General features: G+C 38.1%; 1 protein-coding gene across 1 annotated transcript in view; it reads right to left on the reverse strand.

Moving 5' to 3' along the window:
- Window positions 1–9,759: 9,759 nt before the first annotated feature.
- The window catches only part of C2H1orf185 (chromosome 2 C1orf185 homolog), a 160,766-nt gene continuing 142,573 nt past the window's right edge, over window positions 9,760–27,952 (reverse strand). The window contains exons 5-6 of the mRNA XM_043461366.1: window positions 11,821–11,857; window positions 9,760–10,235 (exon numbers count right to left, since the gene is read on the reverse strand). Coding sequence (XP_043317301.1) covers window positions 9,841–10,235; window positions 11,821–11,857 — 432 coding nt within the window. The 3' untranslated portion in view covers window positions 9,760–9,840. The remainder of the gene's footprint in view (window positions 10,236–11,820; window positions 11,858–27,952) is intronic.

A 27,952-nucleotide genomic window follows, 5' to 3' on the forward strand; every position in this document is an offset into this window, starting at 1 on the left:
AATTGCAAATGACTTTTCTTTGAATTCACAGATTTTTTTCCTTCTGCTTGATTATGTATATTGTTCATGCTATCACAATTTTTATTTTATTCATTGTAGTTTTAGCTGCAGAATTTTAAAAAATAATTTATTTTGTTTGTTGAACCATTTTCATGTACTGTTTTCCTGATTTCATTGTCTGTCTTCTCTTGCAGCTCACTGTGTCTTTAAAACGACTATTTTGAGGGACCTCCCTGGCGGTCCAGTGGTTAAGACTGTGGTTTCACTGCAGGGGGCACAAGTTTGATCCTTGGCTGGGAATTCAGTTTCCACATGCCATGCAGTGTGGCCAAAAGTAATACTAATAAGAATTTTGAATTCTTTGCTAGGCAATCTGTTGATCTCCATTTCTTTGGGATTGGTTACTAGAAAATTATTGTGTTCCTTTGATGGTGATTCACAATATTTCTTTGATTTTTTTTTTTTTATTATTTCTTAAAATCTTGCATTGCTGTATTCACAGTTGAAGAAGTCATCTCTTCCGTTATTTACTGACTGACTTCAGCAGAGAGTACCTTCATCTGTTAGTACAGCTAAGAAATTCTGAGATTTTTAATTCTATGGATATGCTCAATCTATACTTTGCACTTCCTCTTAAGGAGGAATTCTAAAAATTGTATGCCTTTTCTTAATCCTGCAAAGACAGACTGGACTGGGTGCTGAGAGCCCCCTGCCTCCCTCCCCTTAGCACTACCCTGAAACACTGAAGTTTATGAACCCTTTTCCCAGTCCCACAGAGTTGGGATGACTTTCTGTGCTTGTTTACTAGCCATCTGCAAGGGCTAGCTCTCACTGTCCATAGAAGCTCATGCTGGGAGCCAGCCTGGGGAGGTTGTAGGTATGGCGGAGATGCACAGAGAGTTGAGAGTTCTCATGATCCAGCTAGGGTAAGGCATTCCCAGTGTCTCATGATGGGCCTTTTTGATAGAATCCACAGATCAGCTGGTAGGAAGAACAGTGAAGCTGTTAGTTGTGTCCCTTTGATATAAGCACATCAAAGGGACACAATGGTGTCCCTGTGCTCCCAGCCTCCCCCAGTTGCACAGTCTTGCAGATCACTTCAGTAAACTGAGTTGGATGAGAAAGGAAAGCATCTTGTGGTCAGCATCCTGCACGGCTGGGAGAAGCAGGTACTCATTCACATGCTCTCTTCTTCTCCTGTGGGCAAAATCACAGGCTGTGGGGTTCTCCTCACACCAAGCCCTGCTACCTTGAGGGAGAGGTGATATGGGCAAAGTGAAACTCTTTATCTTGCCATTTTCAAAATATTTATTCTCAGATTTTTCTTTGGTGGTATTTTGGAACTTCTACACTGGATTCCTGGACTTCCACAAAAGTGCCTTCATCTATTCAGTTCAGTTCCAGTTCAGTTCAGTTGCTCAGTCGTGTCCGACTCTTTGCAACCCCATGAATCGCAGCACGCCAGGCCTCCCTGTCCATCACCAACTCCTGGAGTTTACTCAAACTCATATCCATCGAGTCAGTGATGCCATCCAGCCATCTTATCCTCTGTCGTCCCCTTCTCCTCCTGCCCCCAATTCCTCCCAGCATCAGGGTCTTTTCCAATGAGTCAACTCTTCACATTAGGTGGCCAAAGTATTGGAGTTTCAGCTTCAGCATCAGTCCTTCCAATGAACACCCAGGACTGATTTTCTTTAAGATTGACTGGTTTGATCTCCTTGCAGTCCAAGGGACTTGCAAGAATCTTCTCCAACACCACATCTATTGGTGACTGCTAAAATGGATGTGGAACACCAAATCTGCATATAAATGCCCCAGCAATTCGGGGCTCAATATTCTTAAAATTTTATTTTATTTAAAATTTTTCCAGTTTTATTGAGATGTAATTGACAATATTAGTTTAAGGTATACAACACAATGATTTCAGTGCAAAATGGTTGCCACAAGTATAATTAAAGTTCATCACCAAAGTGCTGCAATTTTTTTCTTGTGATGAGAACTTTATTCTCTTAGCAACACTCAAATGTGTAATACAGTATTGTTAACTAAAAACACCATGGTGTATATTATATCCCAGAACTTATCTGTCTTATGAACGGAAATTTGTACCTTTTGACCATCTCCACCCCTTACTCCAAGTCTCTGGCAACCACTCATCTGTCCTCTGTTTCTTTGAGTTTTGTTTTTTGAAATTCCACATATAAGTAAGACTATACAATATTTGTTTTTCTCTGATTTCTCTTAGCATGATGCCCATCAAGTCCATCAATGTCACAAACGGCAAGATGTTCACTACATAGTCCTATACATTATTCCATTGTCTATATATGCCACATTTTCCTTATCCATTCCTCTACTGATGAAACTTGTTTCTGTGTCTTAGATATTGTAATTAATGCTACAATGAACATGAAGATACAAATGCCTCTTTGAGATAGCTTTTCATTTCCTTTGGATATGATCCAGAATTGCTGGACCATATGGTAGTTCTATTTTAAATTCTTTGAGGAATCTCCATACTGTTCTCCATAATGGCTGCACCAATTTACATTCCCTCCAACAGTGCACAAGTGTTCCTTTTTCTCCACATCCTTGCTAACACTTATTATGTTTGTCTTGATAACAACCATTCTAATAGGTGTGATGTAACATCTCATTGTGGTTTTGATTTGAATTTCTCTGATGATTAGTGATGCTGAGCAACTTTCCATGTGCTTGTTGGCCATCTGTATGTCTTTGGGAAAATGTATCTTTGGTCCTCTGCCATGTAACATGAATTGTTACATAGGTGATAATCCAAGGTGTCCAGGGACAAAACAAGAGCTGAAAGAGCCAAGCAGACACTTCAGCTGTTGTCTACCACAGTGCAGATAGATTTAACCTATAAAAGCTAACTTGATTTGAATGAGACAAAAAGCTCTAGCTAGATAAATAGCTTGAATCTCTACAATATAGAGTTGTGGTTCCTCAACTACATCCCAGATTTAAGCTTTTTCTCAGACCCAGAGCCCTTCGGATAAAAGATGGTTTTGAGGAAGGACCCCGCTGCTCTGCTGAAAATTCACACTGTGAATCTTTCTCCTAGGCTTCCCCCAAATAAGTACTACCATTTGCCAGTGTGATGGTGCACTGGGCTAAGGGAAATAACCAAATTTTTAAAATGGAAACAGCAGTTGTGAATTGATACTAATTACTGGAGTTTTAAAATGTCACAGTAGTTCACTAGTCAAATAGGGGTTTACGGAGGTCAGGTCACTAATGTAGTTATGGTTTGGGTCCATCTCAACAGGTCCAGTGAATTCCAAACCCAATCCATGGTTTTCTCTCCAGTTGCAGAAAGCATAATTGGAATAGACATACTTAACAAATGACAAAATCTCCATGTAGGCTCTCTAACCTATGGAATGAGAGTTATTATGGTAGCAAAAACCAAATGCAAGGCACTGTGTTTCTCCCTACCAAAATAAGAAACCAAAAGCAAAACCACATAGAAAGATGAGAAAGATTAATGTTGCTTGAAGGATGCAGGGATGGTGATTCTTATCTTCCTTTAGCTTGCTTCTCTGGCTTGTGCAGAAGACAAATAGCTTCTAGAAGATGAAAGAGGATTGTTCCAAATGATTTATTCAGATAGACCTCTAATTGAAGCTGTTGTTCATGTGTTGCTTCATTGCTGGAAAAAAATCAATACTTTCCCTGTATCTGCTATTCCTCTGACAAATACTCCCCCGCCTTTATTCCTGTTAGTATGAACCACAAGATGCAGTTTTATTTCATTTGGAAGGATCAGCACTATACCCTCACTGTTCCACCCAAGGGTTATATTGTTTTTCTAACTCTCTGTCATAATCTAGTCCAAATTGGTCTTGATCTTCTTTGTTACACATGAATGGACACCACAGGATATTTGTGGTATCATGCTGATTGTCCATGGTGAATAAGAATTAGTAACTATTCTAGATATTTGATAAGATATATGCATATCAGAAGGTGGAAATAAATTCCACAAAATACAAGGGCTTGTTGTCTCAGTAAATTCTAAGCATCCAGTGGTCTGGAGCATGTCCAGATGGAAATGGACAAGATGCTTCAAGTTGGAAAAATAGTTGCTGCATCTGACTTCTCCAAGCACTAAGAGGTACAATGGATACCAGAGGCAACTCTGACTCACTGAGTTAACTTGAAAGAGTTCCAGTTCTGAGTATTGCCCCAAAGAATAGAAGGCTCTGCAACAGGTCCAGGTTACCAAGTTAGTTGTTCTGCCCCTTGGGCCATATGGCCCAGCAGATCTATGCTATTTGAAGCATCTATCAGATAGGAAGCTGTATGGAGATTTCAGCAGGCAAATAAGGTTAATCAGGGTTTACAGGATTCCAAACAAAGCTATGTTATTGCCTGCCAATAAATATTTGCCTTTTAGAAACAACACCTATCTTGCCATTAGACTAGTAGAGACTTAATATGTGACCATGGCCACCAAGCTTGAACTGGTTCACCTTGAACTGGTGAAATGAGCTGCTCACCATGAACTGGATGTTGTCTGGTTCACTAACAGATAAAGTTAGCCATACAGATCTGTGGTAGATCTAAAATGGCATTAAGACATGTAAAACTGAATTTGAGTAGATTCTGAAGGCACAAAGAAATTGTATGAGGAAATGGTTAATATTCTTGGGGCTCTGATTTCTGCTACGTGGTCTTCTCTCAACTTTTGTATCTATGAGATCAAGTGGAGTTCAGTTCAGTTCAGTTCAGTCGCTCAGTTGTGTCCAACTCTTTGCGACCTCATGGATTGCAGCACGCCAGGCCTCCCTGTCCATCACCAACTCCCGGAGTTTACTCAAACTCATGTCCATTGAGTCGGTAATGCCATCCAGCCATCTCATCCTCTGTCATCCCCTTCCCCTCCTGTCTCTAATTCCTCCCAGCATCAGGGTCTTTTCCAATGAGTTAACTCTTCGCACGAGGTGGCCAAAGTATTGGAGTTTCAGCTTCAGCATCAGTCCTTCCAGTGAACACCCAGGACTGTCACCAATTGACTGAGGAGGGAAATGCTTGACCCTGGTTCACAGATACTTCTGCATGATGAGCCAGCATAAGACAAAAATTCAGAGTTGGAGTACCATAGCCCCGCTCATGTATGACTCTGATGGTCAGGAGTGAAAGACAGTCTCAGTAGGCATAACTCTGAGCACTGACCTATTTTTATAGACTGGAAGAACTATACGTTCAGACGTATAGATTTTCACTGACTCATTGGCAGTGGCTAATGATCTGGGGGGATGGCTGGGAACTTGTAAGGAGTACAATTAGAAAATCACCAATAAGGAGTCAAGGAAGATACTTGTAGGTAAATTTCTCTGAATGGGCACAAAATGTGAAGATAATTGGAGGCCCTTGTAAATGCTTCCCAAAGGGCAATATCAGAAGATGCTAATAATCAAGTGGACAAGATGATCTGTTCCATGGATGTCAGTCAGCCTCTTCCAACAGTTACCCTTGTCTTTGCCCAATAGACTCATGGAGAAAATGGCCATGTTGAAAGGGATGAAAGTTACTTATGGGTTTAGGAATATGGACTTCCACTCACTAAGGCTGACATGACTACAGCCACTTCTGAGAGCCCCGCTTGCAAAAAGCTGAGACTAACACTGGTTCCCCATTTCCTGGGAGGAGCATGTATCAGCCATCTAGTAACAAGTTAATTATACCAGACTACTTCTACCATGAGAAAATTATTACCTGTGTTCTCACTTGAATTTCACTTTGGATGTGGATTTGCCTTTCCAGACCACAGAGCTTCTTCCATTACCACTATCCCTGGACTTCAGGGTACCTGATTCACCATCATGGTATCTGAAAAGATTGCTTCTGACCAGAAAACAATTTTACTTAACATCAAATGAGGTGTGTCAGTAGGGTTGTGCTCATGGAATTAACTTTTCTTACCATTTTCCCTTTTACCCAAAGCATGAATCTGATAGAATCGTATGGGGATTGGGGAGGGGACTTTTTGAAGACCCAGTTTTAGTGGCAACACTTTTCATGGCCCAGATAGATGTGTTCCACACCAAGATATAGTGAGATCTCTCTATCTCTTGGCCGGGATTCTCAGGTCCAAGAGAGAAAGGGTGTAAAAAGAGTGGCTCTTCTATTACTCCTGGTAATCCAGTGGCGAATATTTTATTTTGTCTCAGCAATGATCATGTGACAAATTACAAAAACGATGGCAGTGGTTACAGGCATTTCACTCTTACCTTGAAATGAATATATACTAGTTCTTTTTCTTTTCTTCCTCTATATTATTCCCCTAAGAACACATGTGAATGGTGGCTAACCTTATATTTCATTATTTAGATTACAGAATTTCATTGCAGATCTGTCTCGCTAAAAGAGAAACATCACTCAAAAATGGACAAACTGACATGTGGGACTCTATCCTCCACTGGGGAGAGTCTAGGTGCATTGTTTGTTATAGGGAGTATCTTGCATCGTCTGATCTTGGAACATGAGAACACAATTGCTACTTCTTTATGCAGAAGTTTTAAATATTGTTAAAGTGTGTGTGCATGCATGCGAAATTACCTCAGTTGTGTCCGACTCTTTGGGACTCTAGCAAATGAATGCCAAATTGATGAGTGGACTGAGATAGTTTATACTCTCTTAACGCCTTACGCTATATTATGTTTCCCTGCATCCTTTCCCCTGTATACTTCTGGGTTAGAGTTGGCCAAGAAAGTAGTCTGTGCACTGTTCGGAGGGCAGACTTCAAGCAGAAGCCATTATTCCGTGAAGGCCACCATGTTTACATGTGGTATCAGCAGAGAGGACAGCAGGCTCCAAATTGTCCTCACTCTCATCTGCTGTGTTTCCAGTTCATTCCCCCAGTGTACAGCTTTTTTCCCTAACTGTTGACCCTGTTGACAAACAATGGCCCCAGGGTCACCACCAGATGGTTGACAAAATACTGTCAAGGCACTTGCTACTCAGAGGCACATCTTCCTCTAGGCATTCTCACAAGCCTGCCTTCTCCCTTCCCCAGGCTCCCTGTGGCAGCTGGACAAGGTGGCTTCTCAGATTATGTAACTGGTGACTTCTCTGATCCTCCAACTTCTCTCCTAAACCTTCACTTCCGCAGCTTCTTCTACAACTATTTAAGATACAGATCTTAAAAATCTCCTTTCTCATACATGATAGTGGTTCACTTTTCCCTCATCAAAACTTGACTGGTGAAAACAGAAATAGTCCTGATGGACTTTGAGCCTGTTCCATCTGTTCTTGAGACCCAAGAAGAGATGTTCTTGTGGTTTCTGTATTTAGTCGCTTAACCATTATTTGAATTCTATTTACAAATAAAAATATTTTTCCTAAGCTAACCTATGTCGGTTTCCAGGTATTTGTGATTTAAAAATAAACTGTAACCAATACCCTATGGCAATGTTAATAACAGATCTCTTGTATTTCTGCATGCCTGTGAGCAGACACACAGAATGCCAAACTCTTTTCACCAGTGTATATGGAGCAAAACACTCTTAGAATATATTGTGGCTTCCTATGGTACAAAGGGCAGGCATGCTTATTGCTCATTATAAAACACTTGCTTCCATTAATTCAGTGTTCTTTCCTGTTATGCAATCCACTGTGCAGTCATTATTTGGGCCTCTTTTCACTGCCTTGTGGGAACTGGGGCTCAAGAAATGAGGCAAAAATAATGATACTTTGGCTATTGCTCTGAACAATAAACTGTCCTTTGTCACTGACCTAAAACATATGTGGGCTTCCCTGGTGGCTCAGATGGTAAAGAATCTGCCTGTAATGTAGGAGACCTGGGTTCGATCCCTGGGTTGGGAAGATCCCCTGGAGAAGGGAACGGCTACCTACTCCAGTATTCTGGCCTGGAAAATTCCATGGACTGTATAGTCCATAGGGTTGCAAAGAATTGGACACGACTGAGGAACTTTCACTTTAAAAGACATGCTGTAATTTCATATATACTGCTCATTACACTTTTCAAAGAGAACAAGGTATATACCTATGATACAAAGTAACACTTTAATAAACAAGCAAATGAATTAGGTTCTGAAGATATAAACTCAGTTTTTTCTATCACAACAGTGTGATAAGTGCTTTAAATGTATGGTTCTCTTTATTTCTCATTTGTAATGACAAGCATTTGGTTAGGATGCTTTGGTTACAGTAACAGAAACAAAACTCTACTTAATGCAAAAAGGATAATTTATTAAAGAATTATAAGGGTACCTCACCAAAGCTTAAAAAAAAAACAGTTAAAAACAGGCCTCAGTGATTGTGGCTATTAACAGAAATCAAATCTGCTAGCTTAAGCAAAAAGGGGAATTTATAATTAAGATATCAGGGTGCCTTACTAAGCCAAGGGCAGGATGCAAGAAGGGCTGGAATAAGGGAATGGAGCACTGTTAGAAAGCCAGGGATCACATTCTTCTGATCTCTCATCTCTGTTCTTCACTTTACAAATACTTCACTGCTCTCTTACTGCAGATTTGCTGTCCTTTTCTTCCTAAACCACAGAATGGGACATGGCAACCCACAGCTCCCCAATTTATGTCTCCTCTATTCCAGAGACTAGTCAGAACAAGGCTAGAATCTGTTGTCTCTAACCCCAAATTTCTAGGAAAGCTTTAGAATCTTACCAAAATTAGAGATGACTTTCTTCTCTGGGATAGGCAGTAAGGTAAAAGTTGGTAGAAAACCAAGAAATAGAGACGAATTTTTTTTTAACCATTTTTTACAAACCTCTAACTGAAATGGCTTATTTTGATTCAGGAATGGGTGTAGAAAGATATATAGAGATATTTTCACAATCTAATCAACAGATACGATCAGATGCTTCAAAAGAGAGAGGTGTTCTAATCTTTTTAAATATCCTTTCTAGGAGAGAAGTGATGGGCCTGTATAAAGCTACTACCATATTTGAGACAAGTTTTCTTTCATTTATGGTAATAGACATGATTTATCTCTTGGGAAGATATGCACAGGTCCCAGTATGAGTGTTTTAAGCACAAAAAGTAATGATATATTTCATTGTTTTTCCCAAGAGAAAGAAAAATTAGGGCCTAATTACATGAAGAGCATTTATGAGAAAGAAAGAAAAAAAGATTAATTGTGGGGTAGGTGTCAAAAATCCCTCGGAGCCATAAATTGAAATTTGACCAAGGGTTTCTCAGACTAGAGAGAAATTCTGGTTCATCCTAGCTTGAGTCAGGTGCTTATGAACATAACTGCTTATATCTTCATCATAGTGGGGAAAGGGTCAGAGGTTCATTCAGAGAAACAGATACAGGATAGGGCAAAGAAAATTATTTTCTGTATTCTTCAGTGTTCCAGGCTTCCCTAGAGGAACAAAGCTATATTGCTTATGAAAATCATGGCATAATAAGATTTAAATGGTGATTGATGTATTTAAAAATCAGAATAGCTGATGGAAGTATTCTGCCCAGTCTTAACCACACTGAAATAAAACTGAAAATGTCAGAAGTATAAAGAAATGTTGCAAATGTTTTATTTAAAATGTATTTGTGCTGAGGATTTCTTAAAGTATTTCTCCTATGTGTTAAAATACATTTGTATTATTTATTATATCCTTTGATGAGATACAAGGAGTTAAACTTAATGTTTATGATATCACTCTACTTCTTCCTGTAATTTTGTTTCTACAAATAATTGGAAAGGGAAGTACGACCACTCTATAGTAAAGAACAAAAGAAATAATATTAGCATGGACATGTTAAGAGACTCAGAAGCTGGTAATTCAGTTTTAACTTTACATGATTTCAGGGTACACAAAGTTTCAAAAGAAAAAAGTCATTCAGTATTATGTTGAAGGTTTTGTATTTCAACCTCTGTATTTCTTCGCGTAAATATTTCCTTAAGGTTATCATCTTTTTGATCATCACAAAGTGTCATATTTAGTACATTTTCAGTACATTGTTCTAATGGAATGGTTGTCAAGTATGAAAATACTTTTTCCATTAGAGGCTCCTCGAGAAAAGGCATCGGAGGGCTCTTTTTCATTTGAGAATCATCAGAATACCAGTCATCAGCTATTTCTACACTTTGGCTGTAATAAAAATCAGATGGTAATGTTGATAAGCTTAAGGTAACACTGCTGGGATTTGTTGCCGAGCTAGACTCTGAGGGGTCACAAATGACTTTTTTTGTTGCAAGGCAGAAATCATCTTTAGAATAACCATTATTTGCTGTAAAAAAAAAAAAACAAAAAAAACAGATTTACTATGAATATTACATATTCATGAGCCAAATCTTAATATAAGGATAATGTTACTTTCGAAAATTCAAACTCTTTTTAGGGTTTTTAGGAACAGAATAATGCAACAGTGAAAATTCTAAGTTGCTATCAACATCTACACAATGTTAAATATATAATGGGGAATCAGTAATGTTTTCATGATAAACCAGAGTAGAAAATTCTATTCTAAATAAAATCAACCTGTCTTAACAAGAGAAGATTCTAAACAGGCTAGAAAGCTCAGTTCTGGAATGTCCCTTAAAATCAGAAATGGCAGATAGTTTAACTATTTAGGGCTAAATTTTATAAACTTTGGCTCAGGAAACTCAAACAGAGGCTTTGTATCAACTATAGGGGTGGGATGCGAAGGGAGATGGGAGGGAGGTTCAAAAGGGAGGGGATGTATGTATACCTATGGCTGATTCATGTTGAGGTTTGACAGAAAACAAAATTCTGTAAAACAATTATCTTTCAATTAAAAAAAAAGTAAGAGAAAAAAATAATAAATTTAAAAATGTTTCCTTAAGCAGATATATTGGGGCTTCCCTGGCTCAGATGGTAAAGAATCTGCCTGCAATATGGGAGACTCGGGTTTGATCCCTGGGTGGGGAAGATCCCCTGGAGAAGGGAATGGCTATCCACTTCAGTATTCTTGCCTGGAGAATTCCATGGACAGAGGAGCTTGGAAGCCTACAATTCATGGGGTCAAAGCAGCTAAATTACAAAATGTTTGTCCACCATGGGATCAAACTGGCTTTATACCAATTAAAGTAAGAACTAAATCAGCATTCATATATAATGCCTTAGAATTTACACAGCAGTTTGATATACTTCCAAATCTCATTTATCCTTTCAATTATTACTAAAGGTAGTTATCAGCCCTACTTCACAAAAGATATTACTGAGACTGAGACTTAGAGAAATGAGTCACCAAAATCAGATACAAAACGGACTTTGTTCTAGATCTCTGTTACTCTAAATCCCACGCTTCTCCCATTACATTATTTATGCTGTACAGTTGCAAATAAAAATGTTAAGTTTTAGAAAACATCACATTTACAAAATATCCTAAACTATCTTTTATGATATTTTACAAAATTTTGATGTGAATATGTAACATTAATTTTAAAGCTGTTTTAAATACCTTATTACATTCTATATTCAGCATTTCTAAAATTATGTAGGAGAGTAAGGCTTTGAGGTACTAAGTCAATATCTAAAGGGTTACAAAATGCTCATGCCTTTTGACTCTCCATCATGTCTCTATGGCATTGACTCTGATACCTTTGGGTATAAATAAGAGGCAAAAAAAAAAAAAAATTAAAAATTCACATTTTAAGATAGGACACTGCAAATTTTGTTTTCTAAAAAATGCTTATTAATATACTAATAAATAGATATTTCCCTTGAGTTTTCATGATTTTAAAAATATTTAGATATTTAGTATATATTTAAGATAGCCTCTTGATTCTTTAAAATGTGAATTGCTAAAAGTTGATTATGATTTATTCTAATAAACTGTTGAGAAAAAGTACCTTTTATACATGCTGTTTCCTTTTTTCTTTGCTCCTCCTACATAAAAAATATTATTTGTATTTTAAAAATTAATAGTTTTTAAAAATTACTTGATATATACTTATGTGATAATATATGTTAACATCATAATAAAATTTTGATAGAATCATGTTTTTTCCATGATATGAATTTATCTCACCAAACTATATTGACAGGAAAGAAAATGTGTTGAGGTATCATCTGAAAAGAATGTGAATTGGCTCAAGAAGGCAGTCTCCAGGATAGAGAATGAAGGGTGAAATAGAGTTCAACAGGATTATTTCTCTCTACTCTCACTAACATAGAGTTGCTTGGTTAGAACTAGTGATGACAAAAAAAGTAATTACAATTCCTAGACTTACTCATCCTATTAACTAATAACAACAAAAAAGTAAATTCTGGCTGAAAGCTTTCATAAAAATGTGACTATTTTGAAGTCAATAAAACATCTGATCAAAAATGCATTTCAGATATGTTCTGGAAAGTGTAGTGGTGTAGTAATTCTCAAACTGAGGGCATCAGAATCACCCAGTATGTTTATTAAAAATGCAGTTTCTTCAGATCACCAGCCCAGGTGGGATGCATGAGACAAGTGCTCGGGCCTGGTGCACTGGGAAGACCCAGAGGAATCGGGTGGAGAGGGAGGTGGGAGGGGGGATCGGGATGGGGAATACGTGTAAATCTATGGCTGATTCATATCAATGTATGACAAAAAATAAATAAATAAATAAATTTTAAAAAAATGCAGTTTCTTAGACATAATATCAGGCCACTAAAACAGATTATCAGGCAGTAGGGCTTACTAGTATCTATTGTAAACCACTCCATAAGTGATCTGATTCAGTTTTTCCTTAGACTACTAGATAAACGATGAGCTAATGCATAGAGTGTTTGGTATGCAGTGGGTGAAGATAGAGAGACAACACTGTCTCCTGTTACAGGGAACAGTGTTGGTACTCTGTGCTGACCTTCATTGTCCTGTTTGCCAAAAAGGCTTGATTAGGAGATACACACACACACACACACACACATATATATATGGAATATACATTTAGATAGGATAACACATAAGCACATTTTTGGGAATCTACTTTACTTTTTGATCATTTCACTTTTTATTAATACAAATGTCAGTACAGGCTCCTGACTTACCTTGCCTGGATCTAGGATCAAGTCAATATTTCCACATGGGCCTGCAGTTTAATCTAAGAAGTTCTGGAATCAAGTTCTGGACTATTCTATGCTCATGCCTACACACGGGCTTCCCTGGTGGCTCAGTGGTAAAGAACCCATCTGCTAACGCAGGAGATGCGGGTTTGATCCCTGGGTGGAGAAGATCCCCTGGAGAAGGAAATGGCAACCCACTCCAGTGTTCTTGTCTGGAGAGTTCCATGGAGAGAGGAGCCTGGTGGGTTACAGTCCATGGGGTTGCAAAGAGTTGGAGATGACTGAGAGACTGAACAACATATAAATTATATCTGAAACTGCTTTTCAGACTTTCATGTGCCTATGTATCACCTGGGGGAACTTGTTAAAATATAGATTCTAACTCAACAGGTCTGGGGTGTGGTCTGAGATTCTGCGTTTCTAACAGGTTCCCAGGTAGTGCTGACATTCTTGGTATGGGAACCATAGAGTAAGGTCCCCAATGTATTAAAATTCTACCCAAACTAGGGAACGACAAAATAGGCATTCTTATATGCTATATATATAAATATATAAACCACTAGACCATTCAGGTCTGACCTAAATCAAATCCCTTACGATTATACTGTGGAAGTGACAAATAGACTCAAGGGATCAGATCTGACAGAGTGCCTGAAGAACTATGGATGAAGGTTTGTGACACTGTGCAGGAGGCAGGGCTCAAGATCATCCCCCAGAAAAAGAAATGCAAAAAGGCAAATTTGTTGTCTGAGGGGGCCTTACAAATAGCTGAGAAAAGAAGAGAAGCGAAAGGCAAAGGATAAAAAGAAAAGTACACACAGTTGAATGCAGAGTTCCAAAGAATAGCATGGAGAGATAAAAAACAATAGAATGGGAAGGACTAGAGATACCTTTAAAAAAATTAGTGATACCAAGGGAACATTTCATGCAAAGATGGGCTCAATAAAGGATAGAAATGGTGTGGACCTAACAGAAGCAGAAGATATTAAGAAGAGGTGGCAAGAATACATAGAAAAACTGTACAAAAAAGATCTTCATGACCCAGAAAATCACAATGCTGTGATCACTCACCTAGAGCCAGACATCCTGGAATGCGAAGTCAAGTGGGCATTAGGAAGCATCACTATGAACAAAGCTAGTGGAGGTGATAGAATTTCAGTTGAGCTATTTCAAATCCTAAAAGATGATGCTGTGAAAGTGCTGCACTCAATATGCCAGCAAATTTGGAAAACTCAGCAGTGGCCACGGGACTGGAAAAGGTCAGTTTTCATTTCAATACCAAAGAAAGACAGTGCTAAAGAAAGTTTAAACTACAGCACAATTGTACTCATCTCACACTCTAGTAAAGTAATGCTCAAAATTCTCCAAGCCAGGCTTCAACAATACATGAACCATGAACTTCCAGATGTTCAAGCTAGATTTAGAAAAGGCAGAGGAACCAGAGATCAAATTGCCAACATCCACTGGATCACTGAAAAAGCAAGAGAGTTCCAGAAAAACATCTACTTCTTCTTTATTGACTATGCCAAAACCTTTGACTGTGTGGATCACAATAAACTGTGGAAAATTCTGAAAGAGATGGGAATACCAGACCACCTTACCTGTCTCCTGAGAAATCAGTATACAGGTCAAGAAGCAACAGTTAGAACTGGACATGGAACAACAGACTGGTTCCAAATAGGGAAAGGACTACATCAAGGCTGTATATTGTCATCCTGCTTATTTAACTTCTGTGCAGAGTACATCATGCGAAATGCCAGGCTGGATGAAGCACAAGCTGGGATCAAGATTGCCAGGAGAGATATCAATAACCTCACATATGCAGATGACACCACCCTTAAGGCAGAAAGTGAAGAAGAACTAAACAGCCTCTTGATGAAAGTGAAAGAGGAGAGTGAAAAAGTTGGCTTAAAGCTCAACATTCAGAAAAGTAGGATCATGGCATCTGGTCCCATCACTTCATGGCAAATAGATGGGGAATTAGTGGAAACAGTGGTGGACTTTATTTTTTGGGGGTTCCAAAATCACTGCAGCTATGAAATTAAAAGACGCTTGCTCCTTGGAAGAAAAGTTATGACCAACCTAGACAGTATATTAAAAAGCAGAGACATTACTTTGCCAACAAAGGTCTGTCTAGTCAAAGCTATGGTTTTTCCAGTAGTTATGTATAAATGTGAGATTTGGATGATAAGTAAAGCTGAGCACTGAAGAACTGATGCTCTTGAACTGTGGTGTTGGAGAAGACTCTCGAGAGTCCCTTGAACTGCAAGGAGATCCAACCATTCCATCCTAAAGGGAATCAGTCCTGAATAGTCATTGGAAGGACTGATGATGAAGCTGAAACTCCAATACTTTGGCCACCTCATGCGAAGAACTGACTCATTGGAAAAGACCCTGATGCTGGGAAAGATTGAAAGCAGAACGAGAAGGGGACCACAGAGGATGAGATGGTTGGATGGCATCACTGACTCGATGGTCAAGAGTTTAAGCAAGCTCCAGGAGCTGGTGATGCACAGGGTAGCCTGGTGCACTGCTGTCCGTGGGGTTGCAAAGAGTCAGATACGACTGAGCGACTGAACTGACTGATATAAATAGGTACAATTTTTTCTAGAGGGCAATTTAACAAATCCACTTCTAGAAAATTATTATGTCAGGTAAATAATTTTGGATTTATGTTAACACCCAGTTACCAGAATGTTCATCACAACACAGTTTAGCATTTTTAAAGTCTACAATGTAAAATTTTAAGAGTAAGGAAATATTTAAATATATAAGGATATATAGATATTAGTAAAATGAGTATTCTTTCAAAAATGATACTATAGATCAGAAGTAAGTAAAACTCTAAAAATGATCGGGATATATAAAAAAGACAGAGGAATAACCTTGAACAAGTGGCTCACTGGTTAAGTTTAATTTGAGCAACAAATTAATAATAGTGATGGATTATAATCTGCTAAATAAAATAGAAAGCCATGAATCTATACTGATAATAAAGCAGAAATAGATGTTTTTCTAGAATTCTCTTGCTTTTTTGATGATCCAGCAGATGTTGGCAATTTGATCTCTGGTTCCTCTGCCTTTTCTAAAACCAGCTTGAACATCTAGAAGTTCACAGTTTACATATTGTTGAAGCCTGGCTTGGAGAATTTTGAGCGTGTGAGTGAATTTACTAGCATGTGAGATGACTGCAACTGTGTGGTAGTTTGAACATTCTTTGGCATTGCCTTTCTTTGGGATTGAAATGAAAACTGACCTTTTCCAGTCCTGTGGCCACTGCTGAGTTTTCCAAATTTGCTGGCATATTGACTGCAGCACTTTCACAGCATCATATTTTAGGATTTGAAATAGCTCAACTGGAATCCTATCACCTCCACTAGCTTTGTAGTGATGCTTCCTAATGCCCACTTGACTTCGCATTCCAGAATGTCTGGCTCTAGGTGAGTGATCACACTATCATGATTATCTGGGTCATGAAGATCTTTTTTGTATAGTCCTTCTGTGTATTCTTGCCACCTTTTCTTAATATCTTCTGCTTCTGTTAGGTCCATACCATTTCTGTCCTTTATCGTCCCATCTTTGCATGAAATGATCCCTTTGTATCTCTAATTTTCTTGAGGAGGTCTCTATTCATCAGGTGGCCAAATTATTGGAGTTTCAGCTTTAGCATCAGTCTTTCCAATGAACATTCAGGACTGATTTCCTTTAGGATTGACTGGTTTGATCTCCTTGCAGTCCAAGGGACAGATCAATTAGATGCACTGAAAACTGTAAAGCCTACAGCCAGATTGGTCAACAAAAAAAAAGTGGAGCAACTTTGAGGAGATGCCTCATGTCCAAGGCAAAGGAGAAGCCCCAGCAAGACAGTAGGAAGGGCGAAATTGCATTTAGAATCAAACCCCATATTTGCCAGAGATGGTCAGAGGGCTCAAACAAACCTTGTGCCCACCAGGACCCAGAGACCCCACAGAGACTGAAACAGAACTGTGTTTGAGTGTCTCCTGTGGAGGTTTGGGTCAGCAGTAGACTGCCACATAGGCAAGGGCTCTGGGTGCAGCAGACTTGGGTATGGCATAAGCCCTCTTGGCGGAAGTCGCCATTAACCCCACCATAGAGCTGCCAGAACTTAAACAGGACTGGGGAAATAGACTCTTAAAGGGCACAAACAGAACCTTGTGCACATCAGGACCCAGGATAAAGGAGCAGTGACCCCACAAGAGACTGACCCAGACTTGCCCATGAGTGTCCAGAAGTCTCCGGTGGAGGCGTGGGGCGGTGGTGGCCTGTTGCAGGGTTAGGGGCACTGAGTGTAGCAGTGCATGCATGGGACCTTTTGAAGGAAGTCGCAATTATCATCTTTATCTAAGCAAAAATGGCTATCTGAGGAGGCCTTACAAATAGCTATGAAAAGAAGAGAAGCAAAAAGCAAAGGAGAAAAGAAAAGATATACCCATTTGAATGCAGAGTTCCAAAGAATAGCAAGGAGAGATAAGAAAGACTCCCTCAGTGATCAGTGCAAAGAAATAGAGAAAAACAATAGAATGGGAAAGACTAGAGGTCTCCTCAAGAAAATTAGAGATACCAAGGGAACATTTCATGCAAAGATGGGCTCAATAAAGGACAGAAATGGTATGGACCTAACAGAAGCAGAAGATATTAAGAAGACGTGGCAAGAATACACAGAAGAGCTATATAAAAAAGATCTTCATGACCCAGATAATTACGATGGTGTGATCACTCACCTAGAGCCAGTATCCTGGAATGCGAAGTCAAGTGGGCGTTAGGAAGCATCACTATGAACAAAGCTAGTGGAGGTGATAGAATTCCAGTTGAGCTATTTCAAATCCTAAATGATGATGCTGTGAAAGTGCGGCACTCAATATGTCAGCAAATTTGGAAAAGTCAGCAGTGGCCACAGGACTGGAAAAGGTCAGTTTTCATTTCAATCCCAAAGAAAGGCAATACCAAAGAATGTTCAAACTACCACACAATTGCACTTATCTCACATGCTAGCAAAGTAATGCTCAAAATTCTCCAAGCCAGGCTTCAATAATACGTGAACCATGAACTTCTAGATGTTCAAGCTGGTTTTAGAAAAGGCAGAGGAACCAGAGATCAAATTGCCAACATCTGCTGGATCATCAAAAAAGCAAGAGAGTTTCAGAAAAACATCTACTTCTGCTTTATAGACTATGCCAAAACCTTTGGCTGTGGATCACAACAAATGGCGGAAAATTCTTAAAGAGGTGGGAATACCAGACCACCTGACCTGCCTCTTGATAATTCTGTATGCTGGTCAGGAAGCAACAGTTAGAACTGGACATAGAACAACAGACTAATTTCAAATAGGAAAAGGAGTACGTCAAGGCTGCATATTATCACCCTGCTTATTTAGCTTATATGCAGAGTGCATCATGAGACACGCTGGGCTGGATGAAGCACAAGCTGGAATCAAGATTGCCAGGAGAAATATCAATAACCTCAGATAATGCAGACACCACCCTTATGGCAGAAAGCGAAGAAGAACTAAACAACCTCTTGATGAAAGTGAAAGAGGAGAGTGAAAAAGTTGGCTTAAAACTCAACATCCAGAAAACTAAGATCATGGCATCTGGTCCCATCACTTCATGACAAATAGATGGGGAAACAATGGGAACAGTGAGAGACTTCAGTTTTTTTGACTCCAAAATCACTGCAGTTGGTGACTGCAGCCATGAAATTAAAAGACGCTTGCTCCTTAGAAGAAAAGTTATGACCAACCTAGACAGCATATTAAAAAGCAGAGACATTACTTTGCCAACAAAGGTCTGTCTAGTCAAAGCTATGGTTTTTCCAGTAGTCATATATGGATGTGAGAGTTGGACTATAAAGAAAGCTGAGCGCTGAAGAATTGCTGCTTTTGAACTGTGGTGTTGGAGAAGACTCTTGAGAATCCCTCGGATTGCAAGGAGATCCAATCTGTCCATCCTGAAGGGAAATTAATCCTGAATATTCACTGGAAGGACTGATGTTGAAGTTGAAACACCAATACTTTGGCCACCTGATGCGAAGAGCTGACTCATTTGAAAAGACCCTGATGCTGGGAAAGATTGAAGGTAGGAGGAGAAGGGGATGACAGAGGATGAGATGGTTGGATGGCATCACCAATTCAACGGACATGAGTTTGAGTAAACTCCGGGAGTTGGTGATAGACAGGGAGGCCTGGCGTGCTGCAGTCCATGGGGTCGCAAAGAGTCGGGCACGACTGAGTGACTGAACTAACTAACTAACTACAGCCAGCACTGGCCACCAAAAAAGGGACCAATTCTTCTCCACAATAACACCCAATCACATATCATACAGTCAATGTTTCAAAAGTTGAATGAATTGGGCTACAAAGTTTTGCCTCATCTGCCATATTCACCTGATCTCTTGCCAACTGATTACCACTTCTTCAAGCATCTTGACAACTTTTTGCAGGGAAAAATGCTTCCACAACCTGCAGGAGGCAGAAAATACTTTCCAAGTTTGTTGAATCCCGAAACATGGATTTTTGCACGACAGGAATAAACAAACTTATCTCTCATTGGGAAAAATGTGCTGATTTTAATGGTTCTTATTTTGATTAATAAAGAGCTGTTTGAGCCTAGTTATAATGATTTAAAATTCACATCTGAAACTACAACTACTTTTTCACCAACCTAGTATAAACAACTCAAACATCTTTCAACTGATAAATGGATAAACAAAATATGATATAGGCATACAATGGAATATTATTCAGCCATGAAAAAGAATGAAATACTGATATATGTAATAACAAGGATGGACCTTGAAAACATTATGTCAAATGAAAAGGTAGATACAAGAGACCATATATTGCATATTTATAAGAAATTCCAGAATAAACAAGTCTATAGATATAGAAAGCAGACTAGTATTTGTCTAGGCCTAGGAGGATTGGAGGAAAATGGAGGGTCAGTGATTGCTAAGGGTATGGAGTTTCTTTTAGAGGTGATAAAAGTATTCTAAATTGATTGTGAAGGCTGTTCTACAACTCTGTGAATATCTAAAAATTTCTGAAGTATACACTTTAAAAAGGCAAATTATACATTATGTGAACTATACCAGTAAAGCTATTAAATATAAAAAAAACAACCTAAAGCTAAGAAACTTTTAGAAGAAAATTTGGAAGCAAATTCTTGTGACCTAGGGTTAGGCTAAGAGTTCTTGGATATGACACTAAAACCATGATCCAAAAATGAAAAATGTATAACTCAACAACAAAAAGGCAAACAACCCAATTGAAAAATGAGCAGAAGGCCTAAACAGACATTTCACCAAGGAAAAAATAAAGATGGCTAGTAGGCACATGAAAAGATGCTCAATACTGCTAATATTAGAGAAATGCAAATCAACTACAATGAGGTACCATCTCACACCAATCAGAATGGCCATCATTAAAAAGTCTACAATAACAAATGCTGGAGAGGATATGGAGAAAAAGGAACCCTCCACTATACTGTTGGTGGGAATGTGAGTTGGTACAGTCACTGATAGAAGACAGTATGAAAGTTTCTCAAAAAACTAAAAACAGAATTACCATATGATTCAGCAATCACACTCCTGGGCATATATTCAGACAAAACTATGGTTCAAAAAAGTACACACACCCTTATGTTCATAGGAGCACTATTCATAATAGTCAAAACATGAAGACAACTTAAATGTCCAATGACAGATGAATGGATAAAGATGACATGGTACATACATACAATGGAATACTACTCAGTCATAAAAATAATGAAATAATACCATCTGCAACAACATGGATGCAACTAGAGATTATCATACTAAGTGAAGCAAGTCAGAAAGAGAAAGACAAATACCATATGATATTACTGCTATGTGGAATCTAAAATATGACACAAATGAACCTATGAAACAAAAACATAATCACAGACATACAGAACAGACTAGTGGTTGCCAAAGGGGAGGAATTATGAGGGAGGGATGGTACGGGAGGTTGGGGTTAGCAGATGTAAGCTTTCATACATAGAAGAGATAAACAACAAGGTCTTTTTGTATAGCACAGAGAACTATATTCAATATACTATGATAAACCACAATGGAAGAAATATATTAAAAAGAATGTGTATATATTCATAACTAAATCATTTTGCTATGACTTCCTAGGTGGTGCAGTAGTAAAGAATCCACATGCCAATGCAGGAGATGAAAGAGATGTGGGTTCAATCCCTGGATTGGGAAGATCCCCTGGAGTAGGAAATGGTAACCCACTCTGGTATTCTGGCCTGGAAAATTCCATGGACAGAGAAGCCTGGCAGGATACAGTCCATACAGTCTCAAAGAGTCAAGAGAGTACAGAGCGGCTGAGCACACACTCACACACAAATGTGTATAACTAAATTACTTTTCTGTATAGCAGTAATTGAAACAGCATTGTAAATCAACCATCCTTCAATAAAAACAAAGCAAAAAGGAAAAATGGATAAATAAAAACATATGCTTTGCAAACTCCTCTGTTGACAAGATGAAAGCACAAGTCATCAATTGGGGGAAAATATTTGTAAATCACATATCTGACAAGAGAGACTTGTATACAGAATATACACTCTAAATTAATCAGAAAGATAATCCAATTAGAAAATGCACAAGAAAGCTGAAGAGACTCTTTACCAAAGAAGATACATGATGGCAAATAAAAATATGAAAAGCTGTTCAACATCATTGCCCATTAAAGAAATAAAAATTAAAATCACTAAACATATTTAAATGGGCTTCCCCTGATGGCTCAGTGGGTAAAGAATCCATCTGTAATGCAAGATACACAGGAGACATGGGTTCGATCTCTGGGTCAGAAGATGCCCTGGAGGAGGAAATGGCAACCCACTCCAGAGTTCTTAACTGGAAAATTCCATGGACAGAGGAACCTGGCAGGCTATACTCTATGGGATTGCAAAGAGTTTAACACGACTGAGGAAATGGCATACACACAAACAAATTTAAATGGCTAACATTTAAAATGCTAAGTATCAAATGATAATGAGGATGTGGAAACACAATTCTCTTACACATTACTGGTGGGTATGTAATATGGTACCATCTGCAAATCAATCTGGGAACTTCTTTTAAAAGTAATCATATTGGGACTTCCTTGGTTGTCCAAACGTTGAGTAGCTGCCTGCCAATGCAGGGGACATGGATTTGATCCCTGGTCTGGGAAGATTCCACATGCCACAGGGCAACTAAGTCTGTGTACCACAACTACTGAACCTGCACACCCTACATCCTGTGCTCTGCAACAAAGAGAAGCCACTGCAGTGAGAAGCCCATGCACAGCAACTAGAGAATACCCTCAGCTCAGTGCAACTAGACAAAGCCCATGCATAGCACGAAGACCCAGCACAGCCAAATAAAAAGTATACACTTACCGCATGATCCAGCAACTGCATTCCTGGGAATTTATTCTAGAGGAACTAGAACTAATGTTTTCAGAAACACCTGTACACAAACAATCATGGCATGCTTATCTTGTAGTAGCTCACAACTAGAAACAAATCAAATATTCCCCAGTGGATAAATGGTTAAGCAAACTGTGGTATATCCACACAATGTTATACTACTCAGCAATTAAAAAAGAAAAAATATTGATACATGCAATGCTATGGAGGGATGTTAAGGGCATTATGCTATGTGATGAAAACCCAAGCTCAAAAGGCCATAAAGCTATAGGATTCCATTTATATAAAGTTCTAGAAATGAGGCAATTAGAGAGATGGAGGACAGAATCACAGGTTAAGGAAAAGGAGGGAGGGTGTGACAATAAAGGCTAGTATGAAGGAGTTTCTTCATGGTAATGGAACAGTTCTGTATGTTGATTGTCATGGTGGTTATACAAATCTATGTATATGATAAAATGTCATAGAAATATATACAAAAACAACAAAGAGTAAGTATGTGCAAAAATTGGTAAACTTTGAATAGGTCTGTAATCTAAATTTTCTGGTTTTGAGAATGTATACTTAAAAGTATACTTTTCATAAAGTATACTTATATAAGGTGTTGTCGTTGGGCAAGTGGGTAATTGGTATATAGGGCATCTTTGTAATTTTTTTGCAACTTTTGATTTTCAATTTAGAATAAGATAAATCAATTGTATTTATATTTACCAACAACAAAAATTGGGAAATAAAAAATTTAAATCAATACTACTTATCATCTCTGGTGACTCAGTAGTAAAGAACCCACCTGCCAAAGCAGGAGAGATGGGTTTGATCCCTGGTCTGGGAAGATCTCACATGCTGCAGAGCAACTAAGCCTGGGAGCCATAGCTGCTGAGCCTGTGGGCCTCAACTACTGAGGCCCACGTGTCCTAGAGCCTGTACTCCACAACAAGAGAAGCCACTGCAGTGAGAAGCCCATGCACCACAACGAACAGCAATCCCTCTTGCCACAACTAGAGAAAAGCCTGCACAGTGATGAAGACCCAGTGCAGCCAAAAATAAATAAAATTATATTAAAAATACATATACTTACAAATAAATCTAAAAAAGAAATGTGAAGGACTTCTATACTGAAAACAATGAACTAAAATAAAAGATTAGCTCAATAAATCAAATTAGTAAGTTTAAAGAAGTCAACAAGAATAATATCCTCATAGATTAGAAGAATCAATAATATTAAGATATCCATTCTTCCTAAGTTGACTTATAGATTCAATGCCCAATCCAATAAAAATTCAAGCAGGCCTTTTTAAAGAACTAAACAAGCTGCTTTCTAAATTATATGGAAAAACAACACACCTAGAATAGTCAAAATATTCTTGAACAAAGAAAAACAAAGTTGGAGGATTTACTATACTTGATTCCATGACATAACACTACAGCAATCAAGACAGAAGAGTATTGTTTAAGAACAAATAGTTCTCTAAAAAGAATATAGAGTTCAACAAATAACCCAATACATATACAGTAGATTGATTTTCATTCAAAGTGACTAATTAGTTCAATTGGGAAAGAACGTCTTTTTAACAAAATTTTCTGGAACAATTGGATATGCAACTTGACCTGTACTTCACAGACCTAAACATAAAACCCAACACTATACAGCTAAGACAAAAGAAAATATAGACTATTTTTGCAAACTTAGACAGGTAGATATTTATTAGACAGATACAAATTTCTTTTACCATGCCAGGTATTTTTCCAAGAAAAATACCAAAAGTTTTTACTAAAAGTACACAAATATTTACAGAAGCCTTACTCATACTAGACAAAAACTGAAAAAAAAACCTCAAATATCCCTCACTAAGAATACATAAACACATTATTATATAATCATACAATGGAATTGTTGTTCAGTCGCTAAGTTGTGTCCAACTCTTTGTGACCCCATGGATTGACTGCAGCACACCAGGCTCCCCTGTCCTTCACTGTCTCCAAGAGTTTCCTCAAATTCATATCCATTGAGTTGGTGATGCTATCTAACCTTCATCTGCCACTCCTTTCTCCTTTTGTCTTCAATCTTTTCCAGCCTAAGAGTATTTTTCAATGAATCAGCTCTTTGCATCAGGTGGCCAAAGTACAGTAGAACACTACTTACCAATAGAAAGAACAAAGTTTTAACATATAAACTAACATAGATGAATCCTAAAAATTTGTATTAAGTGAAAGCCATTTGTAAAAGGTATATATTATACAATTCATTTGCATGAAATCCAGACACAGATTAAAACTAAACTTTGCTGATATAATCAGAAAGTGCTTGCATGGAATGGTTAGAGGAACCGACTGGAATGGGACATACGGAAACTTTTTCAGGTGTAAATATATTCTGTATCTTGTTTTTAGTGTTGTTTAAATGCATATACAATAGTGGAACACCTAAGGTCTTGCATTCTATTGCTGGTAATTATACATCAATAAAATATTTTAAAAATCATATCAAATTTGACTTCAGTGGTATTCTTCCCCCCAAATCCATAACTAGTATAATAATGAGAAAAAAATCAGATAAATCCAAATTGAGGATGTACAACATACACGACAGTACTCCTCAAAGTTATAAGGCTCAGATAAAAGAAGGAAAGATGTAGATACAGTCACAGAGTGGAAGAAATTAGAGATAAATGCAGTGTGTTATCCTGGATTAGGTCTTGAAGAAGCAAAAGGAAATTCATGTAAAAGCTGGTGAAACCCAAATAAAGTCTGGAGCTTGGTTACTAGTGATGTATCAATGTTGGTTTCTTCAGTTCAGTTCAGTTCAGTTGCTCAGTCGTGTCCAACTCCTTGAGACCCCATGGACTGCAGCACGCCAGTCTTCCCTGTCCATTGCCAACTCCCAGAGTCTACTCAAACTCATGTCCATCGCATTGGTTTCTTAGTTTTGACAAAAATATCATGGCAAAAAGATTTTTAACATCAGGGGAAATAGGTAAAGTACAAGACAAATCTATACTGTATTACTTTTGTCACTTTTCTATAAATCGAAAACCATTCCAAAATACTTTACTTAAAAACCATATCATAAAAACATAAAAAATGTTTTCCAATAATAAAAACTAGTATAGGCCAGGAAAGGATTGGACTGGGAGTTTAGAATTAGCAGATGCAAATTGGTATATACAGAATGGATAAACAGCAAAGTCCTACTGTACAGTACAGGAAACTATGCTCAATATCCTGTGATAAACCATAATGGAAAAGAATATGAAAAAGAATGTGTGTGTGTATATATATATATACACACACACACATATACATATATATAACTGAATCACTTTGATGTACAGTAGTAATAAATATAACACTATAATTCAACTATACTTCAATGAAAAATGAACTTTAAAAAAAGCTAGTATAAGATGTGAAAGATTTTAAAGCTTTATTTAAAGATATTAAAACCAGGTTTTCTCAAATTGATCTAAAATTGCACTAGAGTTTCCCTCAAAATCCCAAAAGAATATTAGTAAGTGCTACTAGGCAATTGAGCAAACATATGGGAAAAAGTGAAACTGGGTTGCTATTTATACCAAACACAGAAATGAATTCTAGATTGATTAAAGATCTATATAGTCAAAACAATAAAACTCTTGGATGACAACATAGAAGAGTATCTTTATGACTCTGCAGTAGGGAAAGAAATAAATAATAAAGGAAAGGGCTGAGAAATTAGGTTACATTAAAAGTTAAAGAATTTTTTTGTTCATCAAAACAAACCATAAAATAGTGAAAACAAAAACAGAATCAGACTCAGAGACATAGAAACAAACTTATGGCTACCAAAGGGGAAAGTTGAAGGGGTAGGAGGAGGGATAAATGAAGAGTATGGGATTGGAGACTGGTGTGGAGATCATAAAGGCGGGAAGCCTTGTGGGGGGGGTCCTAAGATGGCAGAGGAATAGGATGGGGAGACCACTTTCTCCCTGACAAATTCATCGAAAGATCATTTGAACGCTGAGCAAATTCCACAAAACAACTTCTGAATGCTGGTGGAGGACACCAGGCACCCAGAAAGGCAGCCCATTGTCTTCAAAAGGAGATGTTTTATCATTGGTGCAGTATGGATGGAGAAGTCTTGAGGCTATTGTAAGAATAAGATGGAAAGCCAGAGGCAGGAGGCTTAAATCCAAAACTTGAGAACACCAGAAAACTCCTGACTCCAGGGAATATTAATTGACAAGAACTCATCCAAAAGCCTCCATCCCTACACTGAAACCAAGCTCCACCCAAGAGCCAACAAGTTTCAGAGCAAGACATACCAAGCTAATTCTTGAACAACACAGGAACATAACCCTAAGCATTAAAATACAGGCAGCCAAAAGTCACACCAAACTCACAGACACCTCAAAACTCACTACTGGACACTTCATTGCACTCCAGAGAGAAGAGATTCAGCTCCACCCACCAGAACACTGACACAAACTTCCCTAACCAGGAAACCTTGACAAGCCACTCGTCCAACCCCACCCACAGGGAGGAACCTCCACAATAAATAGGAACCACAAACTTCTAGCATACAGAAAGGCCACCCCAAACACAGCAATCTAAACAAGATGAAAAGGTAGAGAAATATTCAGCAGGTAAAGGAACATGATAAATGCCCACCAAACCAAACAAAAGAGGAGGAGATAGGGAGTCTACCTGAAAAAGAATTCAGAATAATGACAGTAAAAATGATCCAAAATCTTGAAAACAAAATGGATAAATAGTCTGGAGACAAGGATTAAAAATATGCAAGAAATGTTTAACAAGGACCTAGAAGAAATAAAAAATAGATAATGAATAATGCAATAACTGAGATCATAAACACTCTGGAGGGAACCAACAGTAGAATAACAGAGGCAGAAGATAGGATAAGTGAGGTGGAAGATAGAATGGTGGAAATAAATGAAGCAGAGAGGAAAAAAGAAAAAAGAATTAAAAGAAATGAGGACAACCTCAGAGACCTCTGGAACAATGTCAAAGGCCTCAACATTTGAATCATAGGAGTCCCAGAAGAAGAAGACAAAAAGAAAGGACGTGAGAAAATACTTGAGGAGCTAATAGTTGAAAAGTTCCCTAAAATGGGGGAGGAAATAGCCACCCAAGTCCAAGAAACCCAGAGAGTCCCAAACAGGATAAACCCAAGGTGAAACACCCCAATTTACATATTAATCAAATTAATGAAGCTCAAATACAAAGACCAAATATTAAGCAAGGGAAAAACAACAAATAACACACAAGGGGATTCCCATAAGGATAACAGCTGAACTTTCAATAGAAACTCTTCAGGCCAGAAGGGAATGGCAGGACATACTTAAAGTGATGAAAGAGAAAAAACTACAACCCACATTACTGTACCCAGAAAGGATCTCATTCAAATATGAAGGAGAAATCAAAAGCTTTACAGACAAGCAAAAGCTGAGGAAAATTCAGCACCACCAAACCAGCTCTTCAACAAATG

The sequence above is a fragment of the Cervus canadensis genome, chromosome 2 (genome assembly GCF_019320065.1).
Source record: "Cervus canadensis isolate Bull #8, Minnesota chromosome 2, ASM1932006v1, whole genome shotgun sequence".
NCBI lineage: Eukaryota > Metazoa > Chordata > Mammalia > Artiodactyla > Cervidae > Cervus > Cervus canadensis.